The sequence below is a fragment of the Emys orbicularis genome, chromosome 8, assembly GCF_028017835.1.
Source record: "Emys orbicularis isolate rEmyOrb1 chromosome 8, rEmyOrb1.hap1, whole genome shotgun sequence".
NCBI lineage: Eukaryota > Metazoa > Chordata > Testudines > Emydidae > Emys > Emys orbicularis.
This window is the reverse complement of record NC_088690.1, coordinates 106,333,411-106,350,457: the sequence shown is the minus strand read 5'-3', so window position 1 is coordinate 106,350,457 and position 17,047 is coordinate 106,333,411. Positions and strand designations below refer to the sequence as shown.

The following is a 17,047-nucleotide window of genomic DNA, read 5'->3' as shown; positions in this document are numbered from 1 at the left end:
GCGTAGACCCAGATTGGAGTGCAAGGGTTTTTAACGTGTCAGTGGATAAGTGGGCTCGGGTACGCCACCCATGGAATGTATAAGGAGTCCAAGTCAGTATCGGTGTAGCGGCTAAGTACATGGGTGGGGTGCGTCCCTTGGTCCGTCAGGGAAGGAAGTGGGTTATTTCCCTGGTCGGCGGTCTCAGTTACTCAGTGTGGTATTGGCGGTGTCCTGTGATGTGTTCCGTATAAATATCTCTGGACCACCTGTTGGTGTCGGACACCATGAGCTGTCTCATGAGCCGGGCGTAGCGTCGACCGACTCCGCACGCTCTCAGAACTGGCTCGTTGTGGAGGTCCCATGAGCCCAGGGCTCCCACGATCAGGGCGTGTATCTGGACTACTACACAGTAGTTCTGTTCCACTACACTCAGTTACTTTAAAAATGTCTTCTTCTTGCTTTATATTCTCTACAAACTAGGAGTAGTATTTTGTTTTGCCAAATGAAAATCTTTCAAAGATTACATGCTTGATTTTACTCATTGCTATTTATTTTCAAGAAAAAAATGGAACAGTGTTAAGACTAAATATCTCGTTTTCATAGTTTAACAAAGACTTTATTGCATAATCACTATTATAGTCATAAGTGCTCTAGAAACAAATATAGTCTATATGCTATTTTTACTTTGAAGTATATCGTGAAGGCACATTCATTTATACATGTAGAAGGTTGACTGTTTTTCCATGTTCAACTTGCTTTGTTCACATATAAAACTGTACATAACCAACATAATATAATCTGGAGTATATTAAAAGTGAGTCGTTGGAATAGAACCATGAGGTTACAGTGTGCAGAAAAAAAATCAGTGATTTTTTTTTTTAAAGAGGTCAGATGTACAAATGTGAAGTACAAAGTTTTAAATAAAGAAAATAGCTTTTTATAAAATTCTGAAAAGTGAATTCGCACTTCAAAGTTTCAGCATGTTGAGCACATTTTAAATTATATGATTTTTTTATTTCTCCTACTTGATTTCATTATGAAATATATTGGCAAAACATTAGCTTTCATAATTCCTATAAATACCTTTATATCTTTTAAATTATTACTTGACCTGTTCTAGAATGGAAAGTGTTGAAATCTAAAGAGATGTTTTCTTCTGCACAAGGGATACTGGAAGTCAGAGTTTTAAAAAAATTCATGGCTCCTTCTCCAAGCTTAGAATGGTCCTCTTGAAACAACTGAAGCATTAGGAAGCAGTAGACGAACATCTCTGAAGCAGTAAAGTGTGACATGTATCACAAACACGCACAGGTTTAGGGTAGGATGGCAGTGCAAGTTCATTGCTGGAACAAGTGTTGCAAAAGATGTCACCACAGTTTCTACAGTGATGCTAGAAGACAGTTTAAAACATAATTAGGGTTGAGTAAACACAAACTGTACAGTTTAATCTTTAACTTACAGCAGGCTATTAGCAAATTGTGATAAGCTCCTGCTGGCACCATCCATGGTTTCCTGAGCCTCCACCCTCCCCACATCAATGATCTACTTCCTTCCAGTAAGGACTATACAGAATTCAAGCTGGAGGCTGTCATCACAGCTGCTTAGCCAGAAGGAGGTCATGCATCTTGAGGCATTCAGTCTTTCAGGAACTAAAAAAACTGCCTTTTAGCACTTCCAGTTCTTGCTGGTTAGAAAAGGAAACCACAATGGGAACTGAACCCAAGTTTCTCAAGGGCAGCGTCGCGCACTACCAGAAAGCTATACATTCCTGCTGTCAAGCAACAGCCTCACTGAGAGCACACACAAGACTCAGGTTTATGCTAAAATCACAGTTTTTAGAAACAATCACCTTTTTAACATTTTTAAAGAACTTGTTCTCTCCCCCTCCTCAGGTTAACAGGAAAGTGTTACTCAAAGTCAAGTCAATTTTCTCTAGTTAGTAATGTATGACAAGATCTGGAATTCGAGGCTTTTAAATACTTCTTCCCTAGCAAAATGAGCTGTGATACATTAGAAGGGTAGACTACTAGTGCCTCCCCATACTGGGGGCTGGGGGGGGGGGGAGGGAAAGAAGAGAAACAACGGACCAGTTAAAGGGTAGGGCACGTGACTCCTCCCCACCCAGCCCAGGGTCCCTGCATTCTCCCTGTCCCCTCCCCACCCCATGTTACCTGCTGGGCCTGGGGGAGGGAAGCCTCTGCCCTCCCACTGCGCTGGCTCCCCCTGGCATGTTTGGCAGCTCTCCCTAGCAGCCAGGCCCCGGAGCCACTCCTGGATGCTGCCCGGTGCAGCACAGCAGCTGCCTGGGAGAGTGCCTGGCTGCAGCAGCAGTGGGCTGCTTCCCGCCCTGGCTTGGCTTCTGGGAAAGCAGCTGAGCAAGTCGGAGCCCCCCCCCCCTCCCCAGCATGCTCAGAGTCGGCTCCTGTCCCCAGAGCTGAGTGGCGGCAGCCTGCTCCCTGCCCAGGCTTGACTTCTAGGGACAGGAGCCGACTGAGCATGCCGGAGGGGCTCCAGCTCGTTTGGCCACTGTCCCCAGAAGCTGAGCGCCAGGCGCTCTCCCAGTCAGCCGGGACACTGCGCTGCACCCCGGGCAGCGTGGCTGGAAGAGGCTCTGGCCCTGCCCCTTCCTCTCCCCACCCAGGCCGGCTGCTGGAGGGTCACTTGATCTTGCGTGCACCTCCCACAAGCCACCAACCACCACGTTACAATTCTCTTTCATTTATTGCTTTAAAAAATGGGTATTCTTCGTCGTTATCCACTGAACACCACTACCTTTCTTCTTGAAATGGAGAAGTCCTTCTCACATTGTTTACAGTGGGTTGCTTCATCATCTTTTAGCCAGGTATGGCCCTAAAATAACAAACAATCACATATGCAAGAAAGATCAATTCAGTTATGAATTACTTGGAGAAAGGATTTGAAGTTGAAGGTGGTTTGGGCTGCAACACTTGGAATTTCTCACAGCCATATTCTAAATCATTTCACTCAGTTTTAAGAGTTACCTGCAGTATGAGGTCATCTAAAATGAAATATGTACAATACTTAATTTACATTTTCATAAAGTGTACAGTACCTTTAGTGCTTTATTTACTTCCTTAATATCTTCCATCTTCAGTTTGGATCTGGAAAAGATAAAATTAGAAGTAAATTCTTAATTTAACATGAGATAAAGGTGGCTATTTACAGAAAAAATGCAACAGAGTTTAGCGGGAACTAAGGGGAGGGAAAAAAAGTCCCATTTCCGCAACCCTTGTGTGTGTAAATAGTACCACTGAAGCGAATGGATAACACACATGCACAGGTTGCCCAAACTTTTGTATCTACTTTCTCCATATTCATCCTTGGTTTTCTAAAATTCACACTTCTCATTTATGTAACTGGATGCTCTTTAATTGTTACATTTGTTATTAATTAGTTTGAAAATCCAACCTAATTTATCTACATAGTTCTTCAATTATTGGAACTTACTGGCTAAGGTGTAGTCCCATTTCTTGTAGAGCTTGTTCCTGTTCTTCACAGACCTTCTCTAACTGCTGCTTCTCATCTTGCAATTTTCGCAGTTCCTATAATTAACACACTGAATGCTCTGAACAAGAACGTGAATGCTGAGCATCTTCACCACAGTGTGAAGAATTAGGGTTTTTTGCAGTTTAAAAAAAAACAACAAAAAACCACAACCCAAACACCTGACCTTATATAACTGGGTCCTAAACAAATCAACTCATACTGAGGAATTTATGATATATTAACTTCTCTACAAAGCCAGATACCTATTCTTGGACTTTAGGATCTTGCTTTTACTGTGTTTATGTTAATAACCTGTTCACATCTAAATGGTATGCACTTTACATATTGTAGATCATCATGGGCAAGTTTTTAACTGATTATACAAATACAAGGGAGGTGAAGAGATTTGTTTTCAGGTCTCTGCAATCTCTGTGAGAGTAAGCTAGCATATGTGGCATAAACCAACCAGTTGACCAATGGTGCAAGTATTATTCAGTGAATATGCAGTGCACACCCCTCTTATTTATATTGCCTTAGAGCTTAAGAACCATAGTTATATAACAGGACCCCATTGTGTTAGGTGCTGTACAAACACAGAACAAAAAGACTGTCCCTGCCCCAAGGGGCTTACAATCTTAGTAATGTATGCTTTGCTCCTCCAGCACTTAAAATAAGTACAACAAATGCCAAATGCACACAGGGGAGTGGATTGTTGTAAGTGTAAGAGTCATTTTAATTTAAAGAATGATGATTTGTAGAAAATTATTTTAAGCAGCACAGAGGATTTGAAAACTTGTAGAATTAGTCACTCATTTTAGTTTTTAAGTTTTAAGTATTCACCATTGAAATCTTCGGTTAGAATATCGATTCACCTTTCTTTTGTAATATGCGGACCCCAAGCTCCTCCTATTTGCATTTTCCTGCACAAAGTTAGTTGAATTGTTGGTCATTTTCTTGTAACCACTTTCACAAGTGGGCAATGGGGGGAAGTCTACAGAAATAAAACTAACTATTGAAGCAAAGGTGGGAAATACTTGCATAGCTTCTGTTGACTTTCCACCCTAACCACTCACCATGCTCCCAACGTGCTTACCTTTTTCAACCCTTCCATTTGTTGGAGTTCTGTTTTTAGCAGACTAGTAGTATCCTTCTCTTGATGTAGCTCTCGTTGCAAAGTTTGTCTCTGTTCTTTTTCAGATTTTAACTCCTTCTCCAGAATTGAGCTGTTAAAATAACTTTGGTTGTAACAGAGGCTGTTTTTATAAAGAGTTTTAGGAAAAAGGAAGGACAGGAGAAACTTGTGCAATCCAGGGCAAAACTGTGGAAACATTGTTCTGGGAAGGGGGAAGAGACTTGTTTTAGCAGTGCAGAGATCAATAATTATATTAAACAATCTTTTCCTTTGGTCACAGCAAGGAAGGAGCAGCCAAGACAGTGGGTTTCAGGGGTTGTGGAGTTTTTATTCAGTTAGGTGTGTATTTGACTGCTTATGTATAAATAATTGAACATACCAAACATTACAATTGAGAGCATATGCACACGTACATAGCCCCATCAGTGAAATCCTGGAAAGACTTTGATAAGAATCAGCAGCACAGTGGGGAATGCATTTGGTATTAAATTCCAGACCCTTTTAATGCAGCAAGAGATTGTTTCTCTATTTGAACACTGACTCTAAAAGTGAATCAGACCGGGTTTGAGAACAGGATGAGTCCTGGGGAGGAGCAAGACAGTGTCCCATAAATCAACATGTCACAGTGAATCCTTTCCCATTCTTTTGTCTGAATGTTTCCTATTAAGACTGTAAGCCTTTTGGGTCTAATTTTATGTCTGCAGAGGCCCTAGCACACTCCCGGATGCTAAATAAGTTAATCATGCATAGCCTTTTGTTATTAAAGAGCAAAGCATGCAGGTTTGCTCTTTAATAACAAAAGAGCAAATTTAACAGGTTAAATTAATTCATTTATTAATAAAGCATCCACTCACCATCTTACCTGTGTACATACATAAAGTTAACAATTGCAAATAATTTACCATCCATAAAGAACTAGTTATCTATCACTCTTTAGCACCAACAGAGAAGAAACAAATCTTAAACAAAAAACAAAACAAAACAAAAAGCTTTTTTCTTCTTTATATTAAGTATTATAGAAGTAAAAAAAGTACCATTGATTGTCCACCTGGGAGAGTTGTTGCTGCAGAGTCTCAATTCTGCCACCAAACTCTTGCTTCATCTTGTTATTTTTTCCTTCTGCTACCTGCCTAGCCTGTTCTGCATGCTGCAACCTAAAGCAAAATAAGGCATGCAATGCATTTATTATAATCAATGCACAAAAGTATTACTTAAGTATGCACAATTCTTTCCTTTAAAAAATTCTATTGCACTCATTTTTCTACAGTGGTACAACTGAGAATTTGAATGCACAGCAATAGGACATTTAAAAAGCAACAGTTTCTGTGGAAGCCATAAGTCAGCCACATAGGATGTATGCCTTAACTCAGCATACACTATTTAGAATACATTTACACATGCAGTAAGTGTGGTGGTGTGGGCCAGATCTGTATGTATGGGGGTGGAGGGGGCAGAAAGAGAAAATGTGCACAAAGGGGAGGTCAGAGGGCGAGCCTGGACCTGTACAGGAGATGAGGGTGTAGTGTGGATACTTGGAGGCTGTGCAGGGTTGGGGGAGGGGGAGAGTGGAGGGGCAAAATTTAACAGTCAGTGCTCTGCAACGTGGGGAGAAGTGGATCTGTGTTGGGGCAGCCACAGGGAACCCCCATCACACTTATCCCTATCATCTAGTTTCCCTGCCCCCTCCTCAGGTCCATCAGAATGGTCTCATTCAGTGCTGCCTCTGTTGTGGCCCCTGTCAAAGACTGTCTGGGGATCGCTGCAAAGACTGGAGCTATGGAGGAGGGCTGTGAAGCTGGGCCAGGGAGGCAGCCTATGAGAACAGATGTATGCAGTGGATAGTTTCAGACCTGTCACAGCTTCTCTTAATGTATGGTTACGCCAAATAAGGAGAGTAACTGATTAAGTTTTATATTTCTATATACAGGTATTTATATTTCCAGTATATGGTGATCATGTGGAAGTGCCTGAAGTTTGGAGTTCATGGTGTGTGTACATCTATTTGAAGGCAAAAGAAAGTAATACATTGATGGCTACACTTCAAGACAGGGTGATTTTAATAGTGTTGTCTAGAAGAGTTACCAAGTATTTTATGAAATAGGCAGAACAGAAAATTCAAAGGATCACATGAACATTAACTCTGGTAAATGTGGAGACTAAATTCAGCCACTTGAAGTGTGAAATGGAGGGATCTTAGTCCTGTTTTAATTGAAAAGCTCGACCAAGTCTTAACTAGGCAGGCACTACTGAGGCTTCTATAATATGTAAGAATATTGGAAGTTCATGCAATATTCTTTTTCCAGCATCGCCTTTTTAAGAGTTTGTAAATATCACCTCTCTTCCATTTGTTTCATAGTAGACATCATCTGATTTGTTTTTCCTTCAAAAGAGGATATTGTTTCTTTTTTCTGTTGCAGTGAGCTCTCTGAATTCTGTAAGAAGAAATTTGAGCAGATAATTTCACAAATTATTCTTTAATATTCCAAAGTATAACTAAAATAAGGTTTAGAGCCAAAGTTTAGTGCTTGAGAAAGAAAATCAATGATATTTTGAAGAATTTGATGCAGTAAGAAGAAAACTGAAAAGGGCAAGATGTATTAAATGGTGTTCTCTCTTTTGATGTACTAGAGGGAGTAATGGGAGAGCAAAGGTCAGGGAGTTGGCATAGAAGGGGTTCTTGAGATCAGGCAACTGAAGGCAGAGGAGGATAATGGAGGATTGAGAACATTAGAGGTTGCGAGGAAAGGAAGAGGACAGTAGTTAAAGGGATATGTTAGGAGATAAGGAGAATTAAAGGGATATATAACTACTGTTGGCACACCTTAAAAAAAAAGAGCTAATGAAAGGATAGGAGTGATTCAAGGATCTTGAGTCAGTGTTTGATTTTAGTTATATCACTAGCTGGAATAGTACTAAAGAAGTTAAAAAGTGAAAGAGGAACACCCCCGTTTCTCCTTTGGGAGCCAACAGTCACACACCATCTCTCAAATCTGTGTTAAGGGAGAAGTGAAAAAACGCAAGCACCACACAATTTTTAAACGGCTACTTGGGCAGGATGAGAAAAGTCATAAGAGCTATTAATTGGACCATGATATTTCAAAATAAGATAAAAGACCAGCACCTGCTTCCATATAAGTAAAAATTCAGCACAATCAAAAGCTTCTCTTTTTAGAAATAAACACTCAGAGGAAATGAAGTGATCGGGTTGGATGAACATGGAGGCTAAGTTAAAGAGATCAGTGACGGTGCTTAAAGAAAGAGGAAGTGAAGATGCATATGTAGAAGCTGAGACAGGGCAAATGTCAGACCAAAACAGGAAGATGCATACGTAGCATTGGAAGTAGGAGTATATGAAGAGAGACAGGGTGGTGAAAATCTAGGTACAATTAAAAATGAAATGAACAGATGAACAAACTAAAAAGTACCTCATTAGTGGAAATAAAGCTTACTGTTATTAGATTGTGTGCGCAAATGTTCATTTGTACCTGCAAGTTTTTGTTGGCTAACTTACACTTCTATAGCACCTTTCATCTTAATATTTTCAATTGCTTTACAGACATCAAGGAATCTTCATAATACTTCTGAGGTAGATCAGTATTATATCCATTTTGAGGAAACAGGAAGTAAATGACTTACCTAATGTCACATAGGAAGTTAGTGAGAGAGTAGGGAACAGAACCTAGGGGATTCTATTTTTCCACCCTGCAGAATGCAACTAACTTCCATCACCAGTTTGATCTTATAGCTCCAAGGAACTGAACTTTTAAATAATCTACTGGCTTGAACAGAGGACCAATAGTTAAGACTCCTTGGATCCTATTCTCCCCCTGTACAACAAGAACTAATTGATTTTTAGTGCATTCCCTTGAGGGTACCAAATGGTATTCCAAAAGGGAATTTATATAATAATTTACAACAAAGTCTACACCACCTACAATAAAGACGCATGACATCTGGTAAGAGAAAGCTGTGGAAGGAAAGGTTAAAGATAGGTGTTAGGGAAGGACTTCTCAGAGGATTATTGAATAGTAAGACTATCCAACACATATTGATACAACATACATGAGAGTTTGCAACAAAGATAATTGTATACTTGCAACAAGGAACACCTGTATGATTACCAAATAGCAAGACATTTTTACTTCTCTCCATCTACAAATTTGATATATTTACCTGGGATTTGTGAAACATCTGCAAATTAATAGCTTTAACTTCTTCCAACTGTTGGCGAAGAGCAACCAAAGTGTCTTGTTTTTCATGAGTATCTTTTTCCAGAAGTTTCATGGCAATTTCCATTTCTGTTTTCATTCCAATCTGCAGCTCCAACTCTTTTTCTAGTTCCTTAGAAGGAGATTTCCTAGTTATTGCTATATAGGACAGACATTATGTGTAAGAAATTTCTAACATGCTAAACCTACATAAAACTTGTCTGTGTATTATGTCCAAGGAATAATGTTGAGTTATTTTATATGTAATGAGACAAACAGCCCAAACGACACAATATGAGTAAGTTAGTAAGAATGGGTAAGAGGGAAAGCAGCACACAGTATATTCTAACTCTCAGCATTCTGCTACTTTATTTTATTTGCAGTCCTGCTCTAGACGGTAGAACTGAAGGTTTAAGTCAGTCTTCTCCATTCTGGGAATTTCTTTTCAGGTAGGGACTGGCTACAGGAGCTGAAAGTCTGAAATGAAGCGAAGGGCTCTTAATCCAGCCAGTCCATAACTGCTGAGAGAATGCTCCACCTGAGAGGTGACTGTTATAAGTCACAACAATGCATGATAGCAAAGAAAGAGACAGTCGCTTTTTTGCGTTGACAATTTAAAAAAAAAAGTTAAAAATATAGTATTCATTGCAACAGTATAGCAAACAAGAGGAGGACTTCATTCTTAACTTTCCATGAGCTCTACGTTTTATTTTCTTTATGGACTGTTGCTGTCCATCTGTTTAAGCTATTTTGAGAAAGATGCTTGAAAATCCACTGTGCAGCAAGGAGCCTGGATTCAAGCAATCCACAGCATTTTCGTATTACATGCTTATGTTATAGCACTAAAAATAAAGACAAAAAAACAATCTTTCATTTCACCCTCTGCCATGTAGTATCCTCACCATCCTAATTTTTTTTTCCTCTTTCAACTGCTTCCAGACATCACTGTACATTTCATCCAGACCTTGGCGTGACTGTTTATAGGTATCCAGTTCTATTTTTGTATCCTGTATTGTTACCTACATGAAACATTAGGAAAAGTTGTTTTTGAAGTTTGCTTGCAATTTGGTTATGGGACATAAAATAATATATTTCTATTCATTCTTTTAATATAAAATTACTTCCTGTGATTGCACAGAATTGATCTTACATCTAATCAGATGGTCAATATTAAAATGAATTCTCAAAAATAAATTAGTACTGAGGTTTTTAAATGTCCAATGCTTTTGAAGATACTTCACCCCCTTCTTAAAAAAAAACATTTGCAGCCTACATCTGAACAGACATGGCTTCATTATATTGTACATTATGGTACTAATTTTATTTTTTTTAAATGTGTATTCTAGGAGAAGCAAATTTTAAACAGAAGGAACATGTTCAATACCCATATCTATAAACAAACAAGGTTAGCATTCAAATTAAAATTGTTTTATAATACTGAAGCTAATCGATCAGAGGACAGCCTATCTTAAATATCTCCCATATTCTTGAACTGGATGTCTAACCTCTACACTCTTTTCACTCCGCTCACGAATTAATTCATTTTGATGTTTTAACTGTTGCTGTTCTTCCTGAAGTGAACCGATACGATCCGTTGCTGCTGCAAGCTGGTTAAAGAAAAAAAATAAGACTATAGTGATTAAACACAGACAAGTGTGCAGCATCTGAATGAGATTTAAACATACCACTTAGAATATTGTTAGAAATAAATCTTAGTACCGTATGTTTCATAATACAGCTAAGTAAAAAGTAGTCACTGCTAATCTTTAAACTATTCATTATGGGGCTATTTAATTTGGTGAGTTACACATTTGCCTCCCACCTTGAAACACCAGTTTGAATTCTGGCATAGATCATATGTGAGCTGCATTGTTTTATCATAGATAGCTTTGGGATGTGCAAGGTTGGGACTATCATGTGTTTTGTCAACATAATTGTCTTTAGGATGCTCAGAAATGAGGCACACTGAAGGTTAGACCCAACATGCTTTGAGCGGATGACAGTGTTGTCACGGAGTGACATCTACAGCAGGGGTAGAGGCTGGACTTTGCAGAATGCCATGAGAAGTGTAAAATCACACTCAGATAATTTAAAATAATCTGTATAGGTACAGTACTGTTGTAGGATGGGCATCCTAGTCTTATTTGCAAATTTTTTTTTTGCTGGGAAGCTGAAATGTGACTCCTTACAACTTTTTTCCTATTCACTGTTCCATTTTTTGATTTAGTCTTTCCTCTCTCTTTTAGATGGGAAATGAGAGCATGTGCTGGGGATAGATGTACGTCCTGTTGACATAATTTAAGGAGGCAAACATTTTAAGGAGGAAGTGGAATGAGGTATTTAATGCCTCCTCATTACTGGGCAAGTTTGGATTTGTTTTATTTAGAAAAAACACTTTATAAAAACACTTGATCAGACAGATCAGAGTCTGCAGACATCTTGAAAGCACTGGTATAACAGGGAGTCTTCTGCCAACATCACTTCTAACAACCAAAACTTTCTAGGTTTTCTTTATACCACATTTATCACCATGGTATTGTATGTGGGAAAGCTTTCACAGTGTTCTGACTCAAGCCAGTCCTATTAGTCCCCACATTTCACAAGCATGAAACTCACTCCAGATTTGGGGTGAAATCCTGGCCCAACTGAAATAAATAGCAAAACTCCCCTTTCCTTTTTAGGGATGTAACAATTAAACTTTCTCAGTTGACTGTATAACACATTTGTATTTTAAAAAGGTAAAATTAGCCACAAACCTCTTCCTGGAGTTTTGAATTGGTCTTTTCTAAACAGTCTATCTTGCTCTGGAGATCACCAACTGTGCAACTGTGGCAAAAGATTTACATTTGGCTTTAAATAAAAAGAATGACATGTTCAGCTTTTATTAATCCTCACAATTATATTTTTGTAACAGTCTCCCATAAACAGCAACTAGCAGATGAAAAGGCAAAAATTCGAGCTGGTATAGAGCCCCTAGGTGAGCCAACTGCTTCTTTCGCAAGGTGCGGGGGAGCGAAAGGAGAAAATGTATCATCTTTATTGATTTTTCCAAATGTATGTCTTTGCAAGTAGGTAGTCTCCTACAATTAGCATACTGTCTTCATTTCTGAGGCCCCCCTCTGAGCTGTGTGCTCTGAGTTATGGTGGCCTGGAATGCTCTGCTACAGATCTACCTGGGTTCCAGCTCCTTTATGTATCTAGAGCTGTGAAAAGGTGCCAGAACATGGCCCAGGATTGGGTTTGAGTTTGTAAAGAATCATAAAAGCCTACAAAACCTAAGTTATTTTCCAAGTGCCTTTTCTGCTATTTTAAATATTTAAGACCTCTTATGCCTTACATTAGTACATTGTTTTATTTGCTTTGGTACTTTTCCAGTTCAGAGCCCATAAAAATGGTACCACATACAATATTGTGTCAAAAATCCAAATTATCTGGTAATACAAGATCAACACCGTTAAAGAGCTAAATAAAACTAGTACTATGTAACTTAGTAACTGAGGCTACAGTCACAAATTTATCCATAGTCATCAGTAGATAATGGAATACCAAGAAGAAAAAGTACACACTCTGACTAGACCAATATTGATATAAGGGTAATCTCATTATCTAAAGAGCGATTACTTCAAGTTGCAACAGAAAACAAATAATTAACTTTTAATTATGTTAGAGATCTCCAGTGGGAACCAGTTATGTTCATCACCCCAGTGGTAGAAGTTATGTACCCAGAAAAAGAATTTAGGGCTATCCTCTGTGGAGACAATTCAGCACAGCACTCAAAAGCAGACTAGCTTTAAAAGCATGAGTAGTACCGTTCAGCTTTCTCCCATAGACTTCCCGGATCAAGGACTATTGCCCTGCCTGAAAATAAGTCTGATAACAGAACTATTTGTCAGAGTTCAACCGCTGACAGAATCCCAAGGTTAGTTTGTAATCCTTGGTTTAGTCACAAAAGTTTAATGCTTCTCAGCTGATTTTGAAGAGCTGAAAAGTGCCATAGTTAAAATGCAGAGAAACAACTGGATTGCCTCTCCAGCCTAGCCATGGAGGATAGTTCACATTCCTACAAGTATTCTCACTTATCGTACAATTTATTTCTAACATCATCAACAGTAATATTACATTTCTTTTGCAAAAGAAAGTCAGTTGCCATTTTAGATTGGAATAAGATCTTTAAGTCTGGTGTGGTCTGTTTATGTGAAGTCTTTCAGGAAAGAGCCAACACACTGGGTAAGAGACTTGAATATATTCTGCAACATTATTTAGATTAATTCCATTTTAGGAATGACTGACATCAGTGTTTATTTTGCTTATTCACTGAAGTTGTTCATAAACAACGCAGGGTGCAGATTAATGACTAAGTACTGATGTAGGTGTGGTTGGATCAGATAATTTAAGTTTTGTTTAAACAACTGTAAGCTAGTCATGCTAAAAAAACAAAAACAAACACATTTGAAGCAAGAGGCACAGTTACAAAATAAACTATTGAAAGATTCCTTTAGTGTTTAGTCAAGGTTAAAAGAAGAAAAAAAAATGTATTAAACATTCTAATAAAGTTATAAATAAAAACATACATATGTGGACATTGAACAAATTGCAGGTTATAGATTTTTAACAATAGGGTAAGCAAATGTGCCTGAAAAAAGAAAAAAATATAAGCACACCAACCTCTTTTTCTAGTTAATGTTTTAAAAACACATCTGGTCATCCAAGGACTCACACACTGGATACAAAATGAAGTTCAATTTTTAGGAGTAGTGTTGACAGCATAATGATTAGTACTTCTCTAGGACTTTCCACCAAAGTTGCATTTGTTATACAAATCCTGTCTTGGATGCTTCCTCTATGCATTTTAATTTAAAATTACTGCTAAGATTATAATGAGTGCTATGATATATTTAGAAATAGAATATGATAATTTTGAATCCACACTTTTACAGTTGTTATATTTTCTGAACACAAAATTTTAGGCAATACTTAGTTTTTTTGTATAAGTGACCAAACTGAATAAGGTTCCTTTTCTTAAAATTACACATCAGTAACTTGAAACTTCCTAAAATCGAAGAGGACTATATTTCTGAATTAAGTGTGCATTCATATTTTGAATGTTACCTTTTCATCCTCCTTAGAAGAAGAGTTAAGATATGATCTAAAACACTAGCACGATCTCAGAATTGGAAGCTAAAGAAGGCAAAGGCATTCTGCAATAAAACGCTGATTTTTATTAAAACATTATTACTATTTGCAGGAAATTGTATCAACTTTAAGAATTAGTAAACTCACCATATGGAGTTGTGAATTATGTTCACTGCTTTTATAAGCCAATAGTACCACCTCCTTACAGGCAAAATATTTTGTTTAACAGACAGACTTCAACTTATACTACACAAAGTTATTTTCCCAGGAAAGATTCTCTCAAGCCTTCTAGGCCAATTTCTATTGCTTTTATTTTGAGACTGAGGAGTGTTAACTACAAAACTGAAAGAGACTTGCTCTGATGTTTAAGTATCCAAAGCAGAAGAGGGGAGGGGGGAAAAAAGATTATGTAACTGATGAGAAATTAGTTTCCTTTGGAAATCCACATATTGTGAAAAGAATCATCATTTAATGTATGAATTTGTGAGCAAATTCTACAAAAAGTTACAGGCAGGGCACAGAGAAAAGTCACAGGAAAAATAAAAACAGAATGAATGTTTGCGCATTCAAACAGACAAATCTTACCTTAGATGACGGTTAAGTTCTTCCACATAATGCTTCTGGTCAAGCACAGCAGTAATCCCTGCATCTCTAATTTTTAAACATTAAGAAATGTAAAAGGGTGTATTAATTTTGAAGTGTTAATCTGTACTAGACATGGGATCACCATGCCCTTCCCACATTGTTGAATAAGAGAAGTGTCAAGTTGACAACCTCCGTACAAGACTTTAAAATTACGTTGTCAGTGCACTTAAAATAAACAATGTCATACTACTGATGAAAGACAGAAGTTTGAAGAGGCAAAGTAGCAGCACTATAAGCCAAAAAAACATGAGCAAGGATAAAGGAAGAAGTGAAATAAAAAAAGAATAACCCCCCCACAAGGACATAGAAACAATAGAATGCCACCAGAAATTTAAAAAAAAAGGATAGAAGTTGGTTACCAAACACACATACAGACCAAGTGAGGATGCTCTATAGGGCAAACTTAGAGATGCCGATGCTAAAAGGGTCCCCTGTGACAATGAGAGATTTCAGCTAACCTGACATACTGGAGCAAAGTCAGAAAAGTAAGCAAAGGGGTAGGGTATCTAAGTGTGTAATAGATGATGCCGTTATAATTAAAACTGTAAGGGACAAGAAGGTAAACTTCAGTTTAATCTTAGGAAATATTAAGGGAAGTAAAAATAGTTAATATTTTGGGCATAGCAACCAACTGCATTTGATATTTCTAAGGGGCAAAAGGGAAAACAAATGAAGGACTAATTCTAAAGATACAAAGTCATAGCAGCTGTTAAATGACACTGTCAACTTAAAATCTAGTCAGTTTCAATAAAGTGGCTACAGAGGCAGCACCTGCCCCGAGTCCACTTAGACCGTTTTTATGGTTTTACATTGACTTTTTTCTCTTTTTGTAAATGTGTCTCCTCTGTTCACCTGTGTGAAAAGACCCATGCAGAGCAGGGGGAAATGACAATGTAAGGCGAAGTAAACAACCTACAAACGTAAAAAGATATTTTTTCCACCAATATTTTAATTACAATAGTTATGGTGCTGCTTTACCACAAATTAAGTGGTAAAAATGTTCAGAAAGAAGTATCTTTTATTGGACCAACTTCTACTGGTGAAAGAAACAAGCTTTAAAGCTCCACAGAATTCTTCTTCAGGTCTGTGGAGCTCAAAAGCTTGTCTTCTTCACCAAAAAAAAGTTGGTCCAATAAAATACTATTTCCCCAACCTATTTCTACTATTTCTTTCATAACCTGGGACCAACATGGCTACAGTAACACTGTAAACAGAAAGTAGTAGACAGTTTCCTTTGTATGCCCTTCACCCACCAACCCAGACCAGGGAAAGCCACACCGTATATATCCACTCCATGAAAAGAGTCACCAATGCAATCTGATGTTCCTTTTTAAGGAATTTAATGCACGGAACCCCTGCAAACTCAGATCATGCTAGTTTAAAGACTATGGGGGCCCAAGCTCAGGACATGAACTCTGATCCAGTTAGAGATGTCTCCAACACTGATGCACTCCGAGGGAGTACTAACATTTAACAGTTTAATATTCTGAGTTTTCTATAGAAAGAGTAATTAAGATAGTTCATCATCATACATACTGTTTGCTATCATCACTGTTCTGTATATCCTTAAGGTACAAGGAAAAATCAATCACTCCAACCTGATAAAAACAATTTTTAAAAGTGACACATTGTTACAATGAAAGTTAAAGTCTTTCAAGCAGTAGTTGCTACCATTATCTAAGTTTCATTTACTTTTTACCCATTTAACGTTTAAGTTTAGAAATACAATTCTTATCCTCTGAAGCAAAAGAAGTTTGCCTTTTTATTTAAAAAAAGATCAAAATGAAAACTGAACAAAATCCATTGGATATAATTAATCTATCCTTGTCTACACTAGGAAATTGAATATTGCTGACAATTACTTTCAGCAATGATTCCCTTGAATAGGTACTGAAAAAGTATTTAAGTGCTGCATAGACAGGGCAACAGTTTCCAGTAGTGATTCAGAAAGTATGACAAACTGATATATGGCAGTCAGCAAGTCTTAATCACACTTTCTGAAATTGTGCTGAAAAAGATTTTAGCACTTAAATAATTTTCAGTATACATTTGGTACCATCTTCAATAAGAGGTAAGTTTTCTAGTGTATGCTATGTGTTTTGTGAATTTCAGTATTGTGCTCTGTAACAGAATTTATTTCCAATGAACTTAATTCTTGATTTCTCTGTAATAATTCCATATAGGTCTTGTATTTATCAGTAGCCCTTGGTCAGATGAAGTTTTATCAGAGTTTTTAATTTTTATTGCATCACCAACCTATACTATAATTAGCATTCAGCTGGATTTACAGAAGGTCATATTAAACTATAACAAACTTCCCTTTGGCCTGAAAGCAAGATATGAACTCAAGCGGAGAGTAATTTTTTTAAAAACTAAATATCAAATTGGATTAATTTGCTGGCTATAAATAAAACAAATCAAACTACTGGAACTTCTTTAA

At 37.7% G+C, this 17,047-nt stretch overlaps 1 protein-coding gene across 1 annotated transcript in view; it reads right to left on the bottom strand.

Annotated features, from left to right (window-relative positions):
• Positions 1 to 524: 524 nt before the first annotated feature.
• RUFY1 (RUN and FYVE domain containing 1) overlaps positions 525 to 17,047 on the bottom strand; it is a 33,031-nt gene continuing 16,508 nt past the window's right edge. The window contains exons 6-18 of the mRNA XM_065409079.1: positions 16,144 to 16,205; positions 14,548 to 14,613; positions 11,586 to 11,655; positions 10,335 to 10,436; positions 9,732 to 9,848; positions 8,795 to 8,962; positions 6,956 to 7,053; positions 5,656 to 5,775; positions 4,583 to 4,712; positions 3,451 to 3,545; positions 3,056 to 3,104; positions 2,755 to 2,832; positions 525 to 1,372 (exon numbers count right to left, since the gene is read on the bottom strand). Coding sequence (XP_065265151.1) covers positions 1,229 to 1,372; positions 2,755 to 2,832; positions 3,056 to 3,104; positions 3,451 to 3,545; positions 4,583 to 4,712; positions 5,656 to 5,775; positions 6,956 to 7,053; positions 8,795 to 8,962; positions 9,732 to 9,848; positions 10,335 to 10,436; positions 11,586 to 11,655; positions 14,548 to 14,613; positions 16,144 to 16,205 — 1,299 coding nt within the window. The 3' untranslated portion in view covers positions 525 to 1,228. The remainder of the gene's footprint in view (positions 1,373 to 2,754; positions 2,833 to 3,055; positions 3,105 to 3,450; positions 3,546 to 4,582; positions 4,713 to 5,655; positions 5,776 to 6,955; positions 7,054 to 8,794; positions 8,963 to 9,731; positions 9,849 to 10,334; positions 10,437 to 11,585; positions 11,656 to 14,547; positions 14,614 to 16,143; positions 16,206 to 17,047) is intronic.